Source organism: Haliotis asinina, chromosome 1 (assembly GCF_037392515.1).
Source record: "Haliotis asinina isolate JCU_RB_2024 chromosome 1, JCU_Hal_asi_v2, whole genome shotgun sequence".
NCBI lineage: Eukaryota > Metazoa > Mollusca > Gastropoda > Lepetellida > Haliotidae > Haliotis > Haliotis asinina.
The window spans coordinates 53760089-53780583 of NC_090280.1; the positions used below are offsets into that span (position 1 = coordinate 53760089).

At 39.8% G+C, this 20495-nt stretch overlaps 2 protein-coding genes across 2 annotated transcripts; both read left to right on the plus strand.

Annotated features, from left to right (window-relative positions):
* Nucleotides 1–103: 103 nt before the first annotated feature.
* LOC137258383 (sulfotransferase 1C2-like) lies at nt 104–3744 on the plus strand. Its single transcript, XM_067796047.1, has 5 exons — nt 104–284; nt 859–1182; nt 1267–1370; nt 2902–3082; nt 3632–3744. The coding sequence occupies exons 1-5, from the start codon at nt 104–106 to the stop codon at nt 3742–3744; spliced, it is 903 nt and encodes a 300-aa protein (XP_067652148.1).
* A 5057-nt stretch (nt 3745–8801) lies between these two features.
* LOC137258393 (sulfotransferase 1C4-like) lies at nt 8802–19382 on the plus strand. Its single transcript, XM_067796059.1, has 6 exons — nt 8802–8836; nt 11403–11575; nt 11897–12220; nt 12602–12705; nt 13522–13705; nt 19270–19382. The coding sequence occupies exons 1-6, from the start codon at nt 8802–8804 to the stop codon at nt 19380–19382; spliced, it is 933 nt and encodes a 310-aa protein (XP_067652160.1).
* Nucleotides 19383–20495: the final 1113 nt, after the last annotated feature.

The following is a 20495-nucleotide window of genomic DNA, read 5'->3' on the forward strand; positions in this document are numbered from 1 at the left end:
AGCTCGGGTAACGTCAGTGAATGCACACAAACAAATAAAGAAGGTTTGCTTCGTTCACAGACCTGACCCAGTTGCAGAATGTGCCACAGCCCCCGGGGTTAAGATGGTCGATCTCAAAAACCTCAAGGGACACGGATTCAGGTGTTATGAGTACGAGGGTATCTATTGGAGTTTATGGCCTCGTCAAATATCCAGAGGGAAGAACCCAGTTGAAGAATTCAAACGTCTCAAAGATTGCACGATGGAAGAAGATGACGTCATAATATGTGCTTATCCAAAATGTGGTATTATGACATTGTAGCTATCTCAATATATCCCAAATGTACTGTACCTATGTAAAATTACTTAGGTCATCCATCGTAAACGCATATGCACATATATACCATCCCTTACTGAGACACATTTTGCACATATCAACACTAAAGTGTAGGTATAGCATCATCTAATGTAAATGTCTAATTGTTTCTGTGTCGATCTCTACTTCAACCACTTAGTGTTTACCACCAAATATTCTGCAACACAAGTTATGAGGACATCTGGGCAAGACAGCGAACAGCTGCTTCATTCCACAAACAACACAAGTTATGAGGACATCTGGGCAAGACAGCGAACAGCTGCTTCATTCCACAAAGTATGCAACAAAAACAGTATTTCCATTATTTCAGTCCCTTCACGTTGATGCATGACGATGTGTCCTAATATGCTTCTTTGTACAACGCGAATAATAAAATTCGTTTTCACGCATAATTACATTCATATTAGCATTATTCAGGGCATTAACTTTCACCTATCCTAAATAGTCTGCCTTCCAGACCAACTTATCTCATTCCAGGTTTTCTATAATTGATATTTTGATAGGAACCCACTGGTTGTGGGAGATAACAGAGATGCTCCAAAGTGGAATCATTCGGAATCCGAAGGAGGTGAAGGCGACCCGGATGATAGAATTAATACAAAAAGACGGAATCGACAGTCTTCAAAAACCGAAGATACTGAACACACACCTTCCTCTTCGCATGCTACCTACGCAGGTTGTGGAGAAAAAAATCAAGTGTATCCAGATCATGCGCAATCCAAAGGATGTGTGTGTATCTTTTTTCAACCACAAAAAGGACATTTTACCTACCCTTGGTTTCGATGGAGATTTCGTTGAGTTCACAGAGGCGTTTTTATCGGGGAAAAGTAAGTTCCGTCAGTTGTGGATGCAAAGTACTTCCAAGACAGTGTTTCACCACATCACTTCCGCTTTTTCTGGTCTATTTTCAGTGCCGTTTGGATCCTACCATAACTACCTGCTGACGTGGCAGAAAGAGACAGCCAGAGAACCAAACCTACCTGTGCTCACCCTGCGTTATGAGACCATGAAGCTGGTGAGTATGATGAAATAGGCTGAAACACCCTTTGAAAAATGCATGGAATGAACTCAAAATCTCCCAGATTTGAGTTTGTATCTTGCTTTTAAAAGTTTATGAAATATTGTGCTGATATCTATTTCTACTGGTGACTTGTATGTATGATGTGTAATGAGAATGAGTGGATTGGAACATGCGGCTAACTGGATAACTGAGCACTTTGAACAGAGGACACTTTATGTCTCATGTAATTTTTATACATGTCAGCGTCAAGTACTCTTTGAATGCAAATGCTGCAAAAATTTGCAGGATTGAGACAACAATGGAAACGTATTCAGGTACGGTTGGTATATAATACTGATGATTAATAGATGCAAGACCAGTAACTGAATGAAATGTGCAAACAAGTGTATGATGCCGATGCATATTCTTCTGGATACGCTTTGGGTGGGTTCAGCAAACTGGAGTTCACTCCTTGGTGGAGTGGATACATTGAGAATACCAGACGGGTTGACAATTATGTAGTATCCAAAGTGATCCCTTTGCCATTTGTCCAGACGCAATATATTTTGTGACGACATATTCTGCTGACAAATGCAGGAAACATGAACAGAAAACATGCTTTTTGACATCTGACCAATCTCTGTATGAAGCAAGCTTCAGCTACAGAGACATTGATCAACATGATCAAATGCAGTTGTAAAACAGGGTCTGAGCGTATGTTTGGTGCAGAAAGACAGGGTTGAAATGACCACGTCTATTTGGATTTTCACACGGTAGTTGCAGTAATTCAAACACTGTGTACAGAGGAGGATGAAGAAGATTGTGAACTGTGAAACATCTCAAGAATTTTCTTCCAGCGACGCTGATGAGTGAAGTTGCAGATGAATCACAATATCCAACTTCCTCCAGACTGACAAGGAAAAGAAAATTTATCTTTTTAGATCTTTCATGCATGTTTAAAGATGCCCTGTTACATAATCTGTAAATAGTGTTTGATAGTCTTTGTATTCTGCAGAATATCAGCTATTTTAGGTACTGTCGAACTGAGTTGGGATATTTTCTTGAAATTGTGAGTATCCAAGGGCGATAACTCTTTTCAAAGCATTGAAAGAGCTACTTGAATGTATTTTTTTGAACTTATAAAATTTCACTTGTTTGATTTTTCGGTGTACAAAATCGAATTATTGCAATTGTTGGACTATTTATTGAGTTATTGAGTCAAAATGTCATTGAGCAATACACTTCAAAGTCGTTTGGACATATCTGATAGGAATGCTACAAATAGGTTCTTAAGGCATGTACATCCTTCTATCCTTCTATCCTGTATCAAAAGACTTAAACTGAGTGTCCAAAATGGTGCAACACTACTGTAAGGTTGTAGCACAACTGGATGGTACTGATCCAGATAGATACAACGTTGAAGAGGCTCACTTACACTAATTCTCACTCACAAACCCGCCCACCCACTCACTGACTCACTCATTGCCCTTTCTTTCCGGGCCTTGGTACAAGTATATCACTCTATATTTCCACGTCTATTTTGCAGGATCCCGTCAAGTGTATACGAGACATTGCTACCTTTCTAAATGTTACTGTGACTGATACCTTCTGTCAAGGTGTTGCCGAGGCATGCAGCTTTGATAAAATGAAGCAGTTTGACAAAGATGGAAAGCACCAGCCTTTCTCTCTCTGGAAGGAGGGTTCCGGTGGGTCCTTCTATAGGAAAGGTAAGTTGAGGAATTGACTGCGTGGTTGCAACTGTGTGTTGAGTATGGATCTGTTGGATGGGTTGGGTTTACTCCAACCCGCAACAGTGATGTTGTGATGCTGATGGGTTTTACACTATTGTCACATTTGGTGAATAGGAAACCCTTGATGTGTGCAACCGAACAACCAGTGCAGTGTTAATGGTACACTCCCACAGTAGCCCTTGCTGGTTCCAAGAACAGATTTCTTTGTTGCGACTTTTTATATCCCGAGCTTAAGATATGAAGATCTGTAAGAACTCAGTTCATAGAATCTTTGTTCTACATTTGATAAACAGAAGCGACAAAACACTTTGTACATTTATGAGACATTTCTGCCAGAGGCCCACTGTACTGTTTTGGCTATATCGTGCGCAGACATTACGGAACTTTTGGAAGTCTGAAACTAACCGAAATGGGATAGAAGAAAACACGTTTTTACATCCCCGCCCCAAACTAGTGTTTGTGTTTCTAAAAAATCATGAATGAAATTAATTTAAAGATTTGTTGTCTTTTTGTATTTTCCTTCAGGTGAAGTTGGGGACTGGAAGAATTGGTTCACGGTTGCCGAGAACGAGAAATTTGATCATATTTGGAATGAAAAAATGGAGGGCTCGGGCATCAAATTCATGTATACATTATGAAGAGTCAGACGGTCCGTATTTCATCCATATTATGACTAACACAGTTTATACATTTAATAATATACTTATATGGGTCCAAGCTAGATTTACACCATCCCTTCAGCCGGTGGCGATTGTGCTCAAATTTGGTTGTAGTTAAAAGAAAAGTCAGTGATTAAGAGTCTGGTAGGCCTACATCTACTTTGGATGTGTTGGGACTTACGCACCCTCTCAGAAGGACCAAGATTTCTCAGCACTTTGACCCCCTTTCAAACTCATTTACCAAGAGAAAAACATCATTTATCTATTTACAAAACATATTAATCAATGTTTTACAATCAGTTCTTTTCTCCTTAAAACAATTAAATTACAATTACCATTATCATAAAGATGTTTCACTGTTGTTTTTACACTGAAATGTTGAAGGCATGTGATGGGAAACCAGACAGTCAGGGAAGACATGTTTGGTCGAGATTCTTTCATCACAAGGATGCAAAACGGAGGCTCCTCAACACTGAATAAATATTCATGAGTATATCAATATGACATCAATGACCTCTTCAAATTTGGACTGACAGCTCAAGTGGTTTTATTGCATGTAATGTATTTATGCCTAATTGTTTGTTTCACACAATTATGATTGATGTAATATCTAATATCTGCTTTCGTCGCATAATGCCCTCTGCAGATCTGGACTGACAACCAAGTGAGTGTGACCAATAGTTGATTTAAGTTAAATTCATCTACACCTATTTGAGTGACCCACATTTTTATGCGTTAGTTCAGAGAGATAAGATCTAATAACAAATTTGTAATTCTGTAAGGTTTGAGAATGGTGTCACAGATTTACTGAGAGCTGATTTAGCTGCAGCATCAGCCATGGATTGTATACCCGAAGTTACAACGTGGCTGGATAACAATATTACGGAAGTGGTCAGTAGCCAGATCATTTTACAATTTAATCAATGCGATTAAAACTGGAAACAAACTGTAATAGCATTGGCTCAAGAGTTGTTAACGTGGCGGTTGCGTCTGCTGTAGAAATAGAGCTACTGGTTATCTGGTGATCCAGCGCCAGAAGGAACTGCGCCACCATCCTTGGATCCATCTCTTTGGATCCATCTGTCAAAACAGACTTACATGTATCATATTTATTTCTTAACTGATTAATTTTTGTCTGTTGTAATTCATTTGTGTAGGATATAATGAATGGTCATTGTTGGGGCTACATGTAAGGAGAAGGAGATATACTTCTTAGCTCACTGGGAGCAGCAGAACTGAAAGGTTCGTCAATCAACCGTCCTGTTCAAAGGAAAGATCTCCAGTTGTGCGCTTTCACTCGTAAACATACCGATACTGGTATTTCACTTTAAAAAGAAATGCTCATCGTGGCTTTTTGTCGGTCACTTACACATCGCAATAATCGCATAGTTGCGACAGAGAACCAGTCAACTCAGTGCAGTAGTAACTGTATAACATTACCGCTTCATATGTTTGATAATGGACATTCATACTTTCCTGAAGCGTAAGGGCAATAACATGTCACCTCCTAATGCAAGTAAAGGTATTACTTTTGCATAACTTGAAAAGTACCAGTATGCAGGGGTAATTAACACAGTATGAACTAATTATATAATGAATTGTACGCAACAAGTAAAATGCTGCTACCAGGTAAAAGATTTTGCTACCAACTTTAAACCGGGTAGCAAGTACTTGCCAGTTCATTAAAAAAGTTAAGTTATTGTATAATAAAGTTCAGCAGAACGTCCATAACAGCATTAAACCAAACTGGTTAACTGATATCTGACAGACTAATTGTCAGAGATGATTCTGACGTGTTCTAAGAACACCAGGGATATCATGCTCAAAATAATCAATGTACAGCAAATGTATTATTGATATTGACTTCAAGACAAAAAAAGCTACAGTTCTCGTGACTGGTTGAAGATGCTAGCTATATTCAATGAGTGTGATCGTTCAGATCCATGTTTTATGACCCGTGAAGGTCCGGGGTCCTTCAGCAACCCATGCTTGCCATAAAAGGCGACTATGTTTGTCGTAGCGGCGATTAACGGGATCGGGTGGTCAGGCTCGCTAACTTGGTTGACACATGTCATCTGTTCCCAATTGTGCAGATCGATGATCATGCTGTTGATCACGGGACTGTCTGGTCCAGACTCGATTATTTACAGACCGCCGCTATACAGCTGGAACACTGCTGAGTGTGGAGTAACACTAAACTCACTCACCCACCATGTTTCACGTGTATGATATCGCAGCAATAGCGAGCTGACACGAAATAACAAAGCACATGTCGGTGATGAAAATAGGGTGTGTATCATTGTTTATGTATCACCCATGTGACGACGATTTTCGTGTATCGAAACTACTGAAACACTGTCTCCAACACTGAAAGTAACGATGGCCGTTGTCCTAGTGACGTATACTTTGCCATAGTATCGATGAAAATGTTATGAAAAAATTGTAACCACAGTTCTCGGACTTTTCTACAGTAAATGTGTGGCGCGTCTTCCTGCAGTGAAGGCTGTCATTCGGCACTTGCCTGGGTCAGTGTCGGAGCATTAGCGCAGGCGCAACAGACCCGAGGAACCAGGCTCACAGAGCGATTCAAACTCTTCACACATAAATACATCAACATAAAGAAATCAACACTCAAAAGGTTTAAGCTTAACCCACTAACAGCTCCATGCCCCACTCACCCCTGCAACACACACCTCCCATTACAAGCTACATTCACGACAAACCCCCATCCACTAAAGACACAACCCTAGACACCACCCTGCAACAGCTACCCACAGAGACCCATAAATCTACTATAACAAACATCACAAGCAACTACATTAACACCAAGTACCCCACTCACACCCAGATATACACAGATGCTTGAGTCAACAGCAACAAAACCACTGGTCTAGACTTACATGTCCATCACAACCCCCTATTACAACCAACCTTCACTAAACAAACCTCACCACTATAAACACTGTAGACTTAAAAGCCATCCTCACTGCACAGCACCTAATCCCCACCCTCCCCAAAACTAACTTCCTCATCCTCTCTGACTGACTCAGTTCTATAAGACAAATAAACATCGTGCACTCCAAATCTCGGTCAAACCCTATCCACAACATAGTACTTCAAACCGACTGACTCAAACGCTTAAATAGAACACAACATTCATATGAATCCATCCCCAGCCACTCAAACATCCCAGATAATGGCATAGCAGACACAGCAGTCAAGCTAGCTAACTCCCACACATCACCTTGTATAAACTTCCACACCTCCAAGACAGAAATGAAGCAGTTCATTAAATCCCACTCAATACAAACAAACTTTCAACACAACATAAGCACGAACAAATCAACATGGGTCACTAATACAGTGTTCCCAGAAATTATTGAGAAAATCTTTGTTTTTTTTCTAATGATGCTAAGATTGGAAAAAGGGCTTTCACTATGCACTAAGCATACTAAATAAGGGAGACAACTCTTGACGGCTTAGAAGGCAGCTCATTACGTCAAGAGTTATCTCCCTTGTCTGAGCAGACGGCTTCCTGTGTTGACATGGCAGAATTTACAGCAAGAGAGAAAAGAAAGCTCATTCTAGATGATTTTGAAAGGGGTGAGGCTGATGCTAAAGTGTTAGCTTGTAGACATGGTATTCCTCTGTCTACAGTATACAGAACTTTGAAGAATATTCAAACAGGAACCGGGATAGAGCACAAAGCAGGGGCAGGTCGGCCTAGGAAATTCAGTGTTGTGGATCGCCGAAGACTGGGGCAGATTGTGAGTAGGGGCAAATTGAAAAGTGTTGAGAACATCAGAAATGAAATGATTAGCAGAGGAAGTCCTCAGGTATGCAACGAAACAGTTAGGCAGGAATTACAGAGACTTAATTGGGTGAAAAAAACATGGAATTCCCTTGCCGTTGATGAAAGATGCACAAAAGGAAAAACGTTTAAACTGGTGTCGGGCTCATGAAAATCAAGATTGGGATAATGTTTTCTTTTCGGATGAATGTTCTGTTTGGCTTTTCCCTAATTGTGTGAAAATTTGGACCAAAGATACTGTCAAACCTATCTACCAGCGACCAAAACATAGCCCGAAGTTTCACATGTGGGGTGGCATATCGGCTCACGGAGTGACGCCATTGTGTGTTTTCACGGGAAACTTGACAAAAGAAAGATACGTTGACATTCTAAATGGTCACCTTCTTCCGACAGCACAAAGATGATTGGATTTTCCAGCATGATAATGACTCAAAACACACTGCGCGCTACACAAAACAGTGGTTGTCCGGCGAAAATGTTCAAGTTTTAGACTAGCCCAGTTACAGCCCAGACCTAAACCCAATTGAGAACGTGTGGGGAGTCATGAAGGACAGAATAAACCAAAAGGGACTGAGAAACATTGAAGATATGAAGGCCGAGGTGGTCCAATATTGGGATACCCTGTCACACGATTACCTACAAACTTTGATGGGTAGTGTGCCTTGGCGTATTCAGGCATGCAATGCTGAGCGAGGAGGTCTAACAAAGTACTAAAACAAGACTGAGACTGTAAAAGGATGATGTTTTAACATGTTTATGTAAGTAAAACGCCAGAAGTTAATAAACGTAATGAGTTACATGACGCAACATGATTCTCAATAATTTCGCCATCAACCGCTATAACAAGTAAGTAGCCTTCTTACATAGATATCTCAAGAAAAACATAAGTCAACAGGACGATGTCCATTCTGCGGTATTTTCGGTATGTAAACACGTTTTTTCTTTTTCATTTCATCGTTAAATATACATTTTCAATCAAACGTTTGTGAAAGCATGAAGTGTATCTGTCCAGATGTGCAGGTTTCGTGTAAATATTTTTGCAGTACCCGGTGGCCCGACCCGACCCGATTATTTTGTTTAGCGTTAAGCACTCCCGGTGGAAACGGCACAGAGAGAAAGACCTAAAAACCTTCACCTTTAAAAAATCACCTACATATTCATTCGAGCGTTGATATGTGACCTCAGTGTGTTGGGTGGATTGCCTATCACTGCACACCTCGCAGCCATGGCAGCAGATCACCCCAGTGTCGAAACTCCGATGTAAGTTTATGAGTAAATACATTATTACAACCATTTATAAGTACATTAATGATAAATAGTGACAATATTGATACTGTTATACCGATTGCCTGATGCCGTATGCTTCACGATATGACAAGACATAAACGACAAGATTCTGTCACGGACACTGTCACCTCACTGACCCAGATTCAGGAACTGAATAATCCAGTGTTTGTTCACAAACATTTATCCAATTGTCAACACGTGGTATATGGTCAACTGGAATTAGTTCGGAATTAAGATGGTCGGCCATATTGAAACATAAGTCTCATTAACCTATTCAGACACTGACCTTCATTTCAGCCGGTCCGAATTTTCTCGAGTGACAGGGAAAATAGACACCACAAACAACTCTGGTTAAACTAAAATTCCAATTTTAACATTTTAATTTCGTCATAAACAGACAATCGGAATACCGGACTTATTTTGTGTAACAATAATCAAAATATTTCAGTCATTTCATGGATTTTTACGTTACAGCTTATCTACAAAACTGGATAACATTTTCAACATTACTTATTGTCACTAACCTGTTGCACTGCAGCTTGGCTTTGAAGCATTTACATGTGTTTGTTAAACACTTGCTGTTTACGGAGCAGCCACAGCACACAGTTCCAAAACATATGTATGAAACAAATTTCATAAAGTAACTAAAGTATATTGACTGTCGTTACCCTCTCAGTCTTTTGACGAAATGACTGAAATATGTAGTCATTTAGTCATTGACTGATTTAGCAATCTGGCGGTAACATACTATTATACACATCGAATCACACTAGGTGAATAACTTGAATACACGCTTAGTCTGAGTTCAATCTGGAGCGCGCACCCACCTACCCACCCCAATCCCCTTTTGTCCTGTATGTTTATTCAGTGACCACCCCCAAGCCCCCTACTCAAGAGTGTGCACCACCGTTTCTAAAAAAGTCCGATCTATAGCCCATTTTTATACTGTTTTGTCCGCATTTAAAATCCAGTTTTATAGATAAATGGCAGTTTTACTTCTAAAGTACTGTGATAGTCTTGTTGGTGTTACTGTCCTTCGTTGACAGGTTTTAGAATTTATTCATGGTGAATTTACAGCTTATCTTAAGTCACAACATGGCTGAAATATTGTCTGACCTAAAATCACTCACTCACTCACTCACTCACTCACTCACTCACTCAAAACGCTGCATTCGGCCTTGCCAAGTAAGAAAAACTATACAGACTCACGTCCATTGTGACTGTAAATGTCAATATCCGTGTCATGGTGTCGTTAGGCCCCATGAATTATACAGTGGCATAGCATGGGTCATGAAAACTAAACGCTCGTTGGAATTGGTCTCCCACATTCCGTTCATGTTGTGAGACACAAAAGGGAATGAGAGCGTGATGCGACTCTGTGTTCTGGGTGATACGTATTTTGTATCCGACTTAGCGACACTTACTGTTTTAGACACTAAATTGCATATTTAGATGCCCTCCTCATATAGCTAGAATGTTGCTGAGTGCGGCATAAAACAACAACCATAACGTTAATAATATACAGGAAACCTGATGTCTATTCACAAAATAGTTTGGGATTTGAATCTATCTGTAAAACGTTGTTCTTTACTTGTAAGAGGTTGAATCCTTGATTTTTTTAAATATTACTATGTACAAAACTGCTGTTCTCCTTGGGAATTGCGAATTTGTGCAAAGTGAAATCATCATCACACACAGAGACCTTGTAATTACGTTATATGCGTTACATTTACCGTTACTATTCTAAGTGGCATTGTCTATTCATGACAGGTATGTCGTGTGTTCATCCCACGTAACTGTGAGTTGACCTTCTCGCGTTTATTGAATAAACTTCATTAATCTAAAGCAAAGTTATGTTATCTTCAGAGTTTTCTAGGAACATTACCAATAACTTACTTGTATTTTATTTATTTATTTTTAAGTACTACTTTAGTTTTGTTTCTTATCACAGTTGCTTTGTATTTTTCACAATAACTCCAGAGTTCTTGTAAAATCTTTGTAAACCCGCAGCCGTGTTTGAAAATAACACGATATCGTCTGCAAAAGCAGAAGAAATAAATGTACTAGGTCAGGGTATAACTGGATTCCATATTCACAATTGCTATATTCAGATTGGGTTGCTAATTCATATAGGAAAAATGAGAATATGAAAGGGCTAAGCATACAACCCTGTCTTACTCCGTGTTGTAGTTCAAAATATCTGAAAATTCATTGTTACACTTAAAACGCTTTAACACTGGCACATATATTATGACTAATTTTTTATGTTGTGAGTTAGGCCATGGGCAGGAAAGACAGACCTTAGCTTTTGTCTGTAAGCTGAATCAAATACTTTTTCAAATCAACGAAAATTGCTCAGAGTTCACCACCTCTGGTATAGAGGCGTATCTGTATAATTCTTTTTAATATAAACATATTGTCAATAGTCGTATATGAATGTTTAAATCCTGCTGGGATTCAGGTATTTTATTCAATACCCTTCCCGTTACAAATCTTCTGTTACAATGTGAAATGATAATGATGATCTGGTGTATTCCAGCATCCACAATCTGAGAAACTCCAAAGGCCATGGATTCGAATGCGTGGTGTTTGACGGTCTCTACATGCCACCGGCTTTGATGAAGACAGAACCTCCCGAAGAGACACTTGAGAGCATCCGAGACATTGAACTTCACGACGATGATGTTATTATCTGCGCCTTTCCAAAGTGCGGTGAGTAACGACACATACTCCATGGTGTTTGGCGTTTGTTTTCACAGAAACCTGATCTTATTTCATTACCTAACAATCATCACATATAACAACCAAACCTGTTCCTAGTTATCTTTATAAAATGGTACAACGGAGCCCCAAACCATGCAGGACAGTTTCTAATTATCTTCATAAACCGGTAAAACGGAGTCTTAAAACTTCCAGCATTTTCTTGAAACTGCTGTACTCAAAACCTGCTACTTACTCTTGGCCAACACGGGCTGTAATGGGCATATATCTGTCAATATGACAGACTAATTTCAGTTTTTGTATGTGTTGCAGGGACTCACTGGGTGTGGGAAGTCGTTGAGATGCTCCGTGGTGGAGTCATTGAATACAGAAAGCAAGTTAAGGAAACTCAAGAGTTTGAGATAATTTTCAAAAAAGGAATAGACGCACTGCCGTCTCCGCGAACCCTGAACACCCACTTATATCTGCGCATGCTCCCCAAACAGGTCGTGGAGAAGAAGATCAAGTGTATCCAGATTATGAGGAACCCTAAAGATGCCTGTGTGTCCTTTTTCAACCAATGCAGAGATACTCTTGCACCCGCCGGCTTTGAAGGAGACCTGGCAGAGTTCACAGAAATATTTTTGTCAGGTCAAAGTGTGTAATAAAAATATTACATATCCAAATTCAAATGTTCCATTTGTCAGGGGGTTGATGACAAGCAAATGGAAGACCTTGGAAGCACGAGTTAATTGACATGCATTCAAATTTGAAAGATAAATTTGGAAATGTGACAGCTCTCTAAATTCCAAAGAGAGTCCCAGTCTAACAAACGGATACTTGACGGTGTAAGCACGAGAAATCAGTCGATCGCTATTCCAGTCATCTCTTATAAAGACAATGGCCTTTGAGCGTTCTAATTAAGAAAATCGTTTTGTTGTGTTTGTTTGTTTTAAATACAGTTCCTCGTGGTAATTTGTCTTTGTACCAGGAAGTGTAATTTGTAATTTTCCAATTTTCCTCTCACCAAATTTCCAGTGTTTTTCGGATCCTACTCCGACTACCTCCTGGCATGGAAAGCAGAATTGGACAGATCGCCAGGACAACCTGTACTGAAGTTGTTCTACGAGGATATGAAACATGTAAGTTCTGCTCTCGTCATTTGGAGTTAGTGATGTAAGATACGTGTCTAACACAAGGTGCAAAAACTTCCTTAATCCCAACCAGTCCTCCTTGTGTATCCCTGTATTGTCTGTGTCACAGCTCTGTTCGTAGGTTTCCTCAGAATTGGTGACTTCTGTGATCTGCATTATGTGCATCTTTCATCAATGTGAGTGAGAGACTTTAGATTTATGCCACTTTAAACAATAATCCATCAATATCACAGCGGGGACACAAGAAATACGCTTCACTCAATGTACCCATATGAGGAATCGAAAGCGTATCTTCGGTGTGAAGAGCAAACGCTTTAAACACCAGGCTGCCCCATAGTCCCTCATCAGTCTGAAACACGGCATGCTGCAATTTATGTTGAGGACGTAGAATGATGATTTCTGTAATCACACGATAGTTCATTGTGTACCACCGTATCGGAGACGGTTAGAGTGAGTGAGGGAGTGAGGGAGTTTAGTCTTACGCAACACTCAGCAATATTCCAGCCATATGGCGACAGTCTGTAAATAATCGAGTCTGGACCAGACAATCCAGTGACCGACACCATGAGCATCGTTGTGCAAAATTGGGAACCGATGATGTGTGTCAGCCAAGTCAGAAGCCTGATCACCCGATCCCGTTTGTCGTTCACTCACTAATATAGTCCGTGGTTTGGCAACACCTCATCTATGGACCGGTGTTTTCAACGACATTGCACATTGGTGTTCCTTCCAATACTAATTTGACATGCTATGACATACTAGTATATAAAGTAATTAACAAAAGTTCTCATGCTCTGGTTCCAGGACCCTGTCAAAACTGTGAAAGACATCGCTAGATTTCTGGGCCTGGCAGCTACAGACCAGTTCTGTGAAGAAGTTGCAAATGCATGCTCCTTTAAGAAGATGAGACAAGCAGACAAGGAACTGAAAGAGGAATTCGATATAATCAAGTTTTGGAAAGAGGGGGCGATTGGTTATTACAGAAAAGGTGTGTTCATTTGCTCTTGCAGGACAGTGATTTGTGAAAAACAGCAGCAGTTACATCTGTTTCACTCGTTTGAAGTCCCAAAACATTCAAAGTAAATTTCATCTAACCAATCGTACAATTTATGTCCTCTAAGTTATGGCTAGATTAGTCTACTACATTTCGGACAGCTGAGGGAATGTAAACCCAGCCAGTGTAATTTAGGTCGTAAACAGTTGTCGAGAGCAATGCGGTCTGATGTACGCCTCTTTGTAGCAGTGCCAATCTTGCTGGTAGTCTAGGGATAACACTACTACAGCAAGTGTTTGCCACGAGCATGGCAATGTCCCCCGCTGCTTAAGAAGAATGAAATATTCATAACATATTCATTACTCTTTACTTTTTGGTTACACACAAGATACCTGAAATGACTGATGTCAGGATAATCACCCAATGTAGGCTGTCAACAAAATTGAGGAAATTGGTCGCAATGTTGTATGGAATATTGCGTTAATGGACAAAGTGTTGTAGTCATATTCTGTTTGCACAATTCCCTAATGTAGACTCGCCAAATGTAGGTTTTCACCAAATTTAAAGCCGTCAAATAGAGTTCATGAGATGTTGCGAGAACAAGAATCTGAAAAAATAGCCAAAGAGCCGTGGTGACCTTGAAAACAAGGTTAAGATCAATAAAACTGACAGGTGTCTGCCTAATCCCCTAATGTAGGCTGTAACCAAATTTGAAGATATTGGGTACAATAGTTCATGAGATATCACGTTAACAAGAATCTGGGCGCCGCTGAATACATAGTTCCCCGTTACGACTGGGGACAAAAAGGTGTACGTCAGACCGTACTGATCGAGGGAGACGTTGCAACTTTCTGTTGAGGGTAAGGTTGATTGAAGAAATAAGGTTTAAATGTTCTACATTATGCCTAACTTTTTAAACTATTTAAACTAGATCACATTACTATAATACATGCGATATGTCTTCTGAGATATTTTTACAAAACTACATGTATTAAAATATTAAATAAGAGGTGGATTTTAAAATATTCTCCAAAAACACAAAACATCTCTTCAATAAGGATTACATTTGCTCGATAAGCAATCAACAGCATTAGAACAAAGTAAGTACAAATGACAAAGGGAATGGTGTTATTAAAGCTCATTTTTATTATTCCATGTGAATCTATAGATTATTATGTTGAGCTCATCAATGAATTTTCTATTATCCAGAGGTACCTTAGTAAACAAAAAGTTAAACTTTACTGTGCCTTCGTTTCAGTTTGCCTAGGCATTCGACGGTGTAAGTCGTTTGAAATTATGGTCAGGTTTAAAATCTAGAGGTGTCTCCCCCAAAGTGGTTAACTCTATACTCTCCATCTATTCTTCCGCAAAGGCTAGAGTAAAGTTTCATAACATGTTGTCAGAATTTTTCCTTTGCACACGTGGTGTTCGTCAGGGTCCTGTCCTAAGCCCTCTGTTGTTTTCGTTTTTATCAACGAGTTGGCTGGTGAGGTAGAACAAAGTTCAGGTCGAGGTATTCAATTACATCCTAATGTTATTCAAATATTACTCCTTTTTGCGGACGACATCGCACTTATATCTGATACTATTGGAGGGATGCAGAAGCGCATCGATGTCTTAGGAAAGTTTTGTATAGAATATGCTCTTGAGGTCAACTTAGATAAGATAAATGTTGTCGTGTTTCAGAAAAGCGGTATGTCTTCAAAAAGAAAAGTTTGGTTTTATAATGGTAGAAGTTAGAAACTGTAACTTCATATAGTATCTAGGTATAGCATTCACAAGGAGCTTGTGGTGGTCTACTCACTGTTCTAATGCAGCTTTGTAAGGTAATACAGTTTTATTTGGTGTTCTTAAAATAATACGTAAGCTAGGAATTATATCTCATGAATTATGCTTTAAGATATTTGATATGAAAATAGCTCCTATTCTCTTGTATGGTGCCGAGGTCTGGGGATATTGTCAGAATGATTATATTGAATCTGTGCACACTTTGGCTTGCAAACGGTTTTTAGCATTAAGATCTCTGCAACTAATAATATAGCTGGTGGTGAATTTGGGCGGTATCCCTTACATATCCTAGAATATAAACGGGTAGCAAAGTACTGGTTAAAATTATTAAGTATGCATGATTCTTGTCATCACAAAAATGTTCTCACATGATGTTAATGGCTTTAGATTATAATAGAGTTAATTGGGTGTCGAAATGTCGAAATACATAAATATGTTGTACAGGTTGGGCTTTGGTTTTATTTGGGAACAACAATTTGTTAATTTTCCTACCTGGTTTTTAACTGAATTTGTGAGTCGGCATGAACAGAATTAGTATCATGCACTTCAAAATCTCAGGAAATTTATGTTTAGTTCTTACTTCAAGGTATCATTGTCCATTGACGTGTAGTTAAATGTGATTAACATTAAAAAGTTCAGAGTAGCACTCGGGCAGTTTAGATGTTTTTCACATCAGTTACGTATTGAAACTGAAGGTGTTATAACATAAGTAGAAATGATAGATTATGTTTACAATGAAGGTTATTTTGAGGATGAATACCATTTTCTCCTCGTGTGCTCCAAATTTAAACAGCTTCGTTTGAACCATTTACCTAAAACCTATAGTATCAGTCCATGTAAAGCCAAAGACAAGCTCCTCACGTCATCAGCAGATTATAGACTTCTACATATTTTAGCTAGCTTTATTTACCATGCAATGCATATAAGATGTTAAAAGTTATCAATCTATACTGTACACAGAGTACTGGCATTCACAATGCAGCTTATGTAGTTATGGGACGATGGCAACACTTTAGTAATAAACTGAATGAATGTCGATGAATGATCTAGGTTAGGGAGTGCCGAGAAGATGCGTACTCAACCAGATTACAGTTGTGATAACAGTGACTTTTTTAAGTTAGAAAAGTCTCTTCATCACCAAATAGCGAGTAATATATTTATGTATGGTCTAGCCGTTTTCTTGTTTCAATTACCCAAAGGTCTAAGACATGTTATAGCTAAGATTTTAATGTCACCTTTGTGTCAGTCTAGAAATAGGTCTTTTGCTGAAATTATATCACTAAATGCCATGGAGCCAATTCAGATAGCTTTTATGTTATTTATGTTCATTTTGAGGCCTGACATTTGATAGAATTTTTTCACTGTTTCAAATGCATCATTCAGGCTTGTTTCAGAACCATCTAGATATGGCTGTATGTCATTCAACATATTGTGCAAGTTTCTGTTCTATATCAGTGGGCGTCATACCCTACTTATCAGGGTTTGCTGAATATTTCCATTGCAATGATGAATACATACGGTGACATTCCCGTTCTTGATGGAAATGTGCCCATTTTGAGTCAGAGCTGCCATAGTATTACCAGTCAGAATGTGAATCCATTTATCTTATAATCATGTTAAGAATACACTATATTTTATAGATCGACAAACTCGCTGCAAACTATACATCTCATCAAAAGTAACGCACCACCCAATATTGATTACCCTAACTTAACAATTTTTCCAGTGATGATTTTTACGATAGGTCTCTATGAAAAAACGTTACTCTGTGCATACTTTCTGCTTAAAGCATGCACCTTGGGGAAATTCACGTGCACGTGAAACGCACGGGTAACAGGCCACCATCTCAACCCGACCTGCATGTTTACCCTCAGATAAATTCACCCCCGAGTGACTTTCCGTTTAAAATGGCACCCAAGGTGTCCATAGGACAAAGATGGCAGATCATTGGTGTGCACAGGAACGGGATATCGTGCCGTGCCACACGTCGATTAACAAGTTAATTGCCAAACATGGTGCCACAGGAGAGGTCAAGGACCGATCCAGGACAGGGAGGCCACAGAAAACAGATGCCAGGGAGGATACAGCCTTGGTTCGAAGGGCTAGGCGTGATCCATTCCTCAACAGTGTGCAGCTACGGAACCTATGGCGCCCTTTCCAAAGACTGACCACCGGCACTGTCCGGAGACGTCTTCGTGCTGCAGGTCTGAGGGCAAGACGTCCAGTCAGAAGACCACTACTGACCCCCAGGCACAAACAGCATCGTCTAAATTTTTGCACATCAAGCCAGGGATGGAACGTTAGATCAGGACGGCGCATTCACTGGTCCGACGAAAGCCGGTTCCTCCTGCACGTTGCAGACGGCCGTGCGCGAGTCTGGAGGTCAAAAAGAGCAGCATATCACCAGGGAAACATTCAGGAGGAGGTACCCTTTTGAGGTGGTAGTGTCATGGTGTGGGGTTTCTGCCCTTTGACTGAAAGCTTGATCTGGTCATCATTTCTGGGAATCTTAATGGACAGAGATACCAGAATGAGATTCTGAATGAGCATGTGGTGCCTCATTTTGACAACCACAATATTGCAAGCCGACCTGTTTTCATGGACGACAATGCTAGACCTCATCGAGCCCATGCTGTTCGCCAGTTTCTCAGGAACAATGCCATAGACACGTTATCGTGGCCAGCTCGAAGCCCTGACCTCAACCCCCTGGAGCATCTGTGGGACATTCAGGGGCCGCCGGGTAAAGCAGAGGGCACCTCCAGTCAATTCCCTGCAGGAAGTGTCCCAGGCTTTGGTGGAGGAATGGAACAGAATACCATTGAAGAGGATCCGGGGGCCCATTGAGAGGATGAGACGTCTTGTCAGAGTGACCATTGCTGCCAGAGGTGGATACACCAGACATTGAAGACATTTCTCTGTGTGAAACTGTCCCATATAAGGTTCAATTTCTATGCACATTCGATGTCTTGTGTTCATTTAATAACTGTGGGTGGCAATACTTTTCAGGGGCTTGTTTTTCCTGGTGTTTTTGTCATTAAAAGATGTTGCCTCAAACTCATGTATTACCATGTTTTACATGTGATTTGCCAATTAGAATTGAGAAAGATACCTAAAGATCACAAATATCCCATTCAACGGTCTTTGAATACCATTTTCTTTCGCACAGTCATCTTTATGTACCACAACTTTCTTAAAATGTGGGTGGTGCGTTACTTTTGATGATGTATATATATGACATATAAGCAAAATGCCGTCTGCCTCTCGGCTGGAGTTTTGAAATCAGTGAAACATATTCTGATAAGCTTAATACACTTATAAAATTGGTTAATTATTTAAAATTGCGCTGTATGAAATACTTTCAATAAAGCAGTCAGGCTCATATTTTTGACGCCTTAAGAATGTTGGTGTTGCAAGCTTCTCGGTGGAGAGTTTGGCGGCTAAAGTAGCCCCCTTGGAAGGGTGACATTAAAACTTGCTAAGGCGTCATTGACAAATGAAATAAATTTAAAGTATTTTACAGGAAGGTCAGACAAATCCCCGTGGTTTAATTTGAGGTCTTGGCTATATACAACAATGTTTTTTCTGTTTTATTGTTAGTGACGATATGGCTGAAACATTGTCGATGTGACTAATAACTCACTCACTACACCAACTTTCAGTCTTTATTTATCAGTTATGACTTCAATGGCCTGCGATCTCGAAAGAACCCTATGGGTATTGTGTATGATTTCACGTTTCTGCGCACTTTACACTCTCACGCTTTGTTTCAGGGGAAGTGGGAGACTGGAAAAACTGGTACACTGTTGCTGAAAGCGAAAATTTCGACCGGATATGGAATGAAAAAATGAAGGATTCTGGGATCACATTCAAATATTCGTTATAGGTTAATGAATCCGCACAGAATTTGCAATATTTTCTTTAGCATTTTATAGAAGGTTCCATGGCGTTTGACATGTACATGTACAAGTACCCTTGTTGCTTTTTCAACAGTTTCACGGCTACCTGTGTGTAGCTTATCAAAGTACCGTCGGAAATAGGAAAATAAGTGATTTTTCTCGTTTACCTCAACAGTTTATGCGGTTGATATGTGAAAGTGTGAGGATGATGTTATATTACAAAGGGCATTTTTTAATATCTCTTTTGAAATTAGAGTTAGATTCATTATAAACGATAGCTGACATAAAAATAATAACTTTCGTGCTGAAACTATGAAGGATGTAACGACCATGGAGTCTGAAAAAGAAACACTATAAAAAGAAACAGGTAGGAGGGGTCGTCTCAGAGGCAAAACCAGGACAGGTGAAGCAGACGATGGTTGAGGTCGGGCTTCCGGATTGAGATATCAGCTAAAATATGATAATTCCACAGGGCAATTAAAGTAGTGAAGTAGTAGTCCTAACATAGATATAACATTAACCAGTCCTGTCGATCAACACTCATGAAAAGGCAAATACATCTTTGAGAGGACAACTTGTGCCACTAGGCAGCACATACATTTCATACCAGGTGAGTCGACGGTCCGTCGCCCGGCTGAGCGACCTAATTGCCTTGTATAGTCTAATCTCATGTCTTCAGCATCTGTTCGTATTTTGTCCCAAGTTCTGCCAGAGTTTACGAGTAAACATGTTTGTTTTTTTCTGGATATCCCCTCACGCATCCCAATGGATGCTCTTTAGAGCCGAGGCGAGTTATTTCGACATATCCTATTTGCACTTGTGTAAATTTGAGGGATACAGAGAAACAGCGTAAGAAGCAGGTTTTTTCCTATTTCCGACATTACTTTAGTACCCACGCTAACACACCACCTGTAAGCAGAGTTATATGTATTGGCAATAAGCAGAGGTGATCATCTATGTCTGGTGACTAACATGTGACATCGGCTTTAACGATGCAGTGACTTTGCGAGGAATAAATTGGTTTGTAATTTAGTTTGCATAGTTATGACATTTGTTGACATGTAAATATGTGTATGCTCAGGCAAAGTGCAAGGTGTAGC

Excerpts from the sequence above, each read along its gene's own strand:
- LOC137258383 (XM_067796047.1), top strand. The coding sequence starts at position 104 with ATGGTCGATCTCAAAAACCTCAAGGGACACGGATTCAGGTGTTATGAG. Across the intron at positions 285-858 it reads ATGTGCTTATCCAAAATGTG|GAACCCACTGGTTGTGGGAG; the intron begins GTATTATGACAT and ends ATATTTTGATAG. Across the intron at positions 3,083-3,631 it reads TGGGTCCTTCTATAGGAAAG|GTGAAGTTGGGGACTGGAAG; the intron begins GTAAGTTGAGGA and ends ATTTTCCTTCAG.
- LOC137258393 (XM_067796059.1), top strand. The coding sequence starts at position 8,802 with ATGGCAGCAGATCACCCCAGTGTCGAAACTCCGAT. Across the intron at positions 12,706-13,521 it reads TCTACGAGGATATGAAACAT|GACCCTGTCAAAACTGTGAA; the intron begins GTAAGTTCTGCT and ends CTCTGGTTCCAG. Across the intron at positions 13,706-19,269 it reads GATTGGTTATTACAGAAAAG|GGGAAGTGGGAGACTGGAAA; the intron begins GTGTGTTCATTT and ends GCTTTGTTTCAG.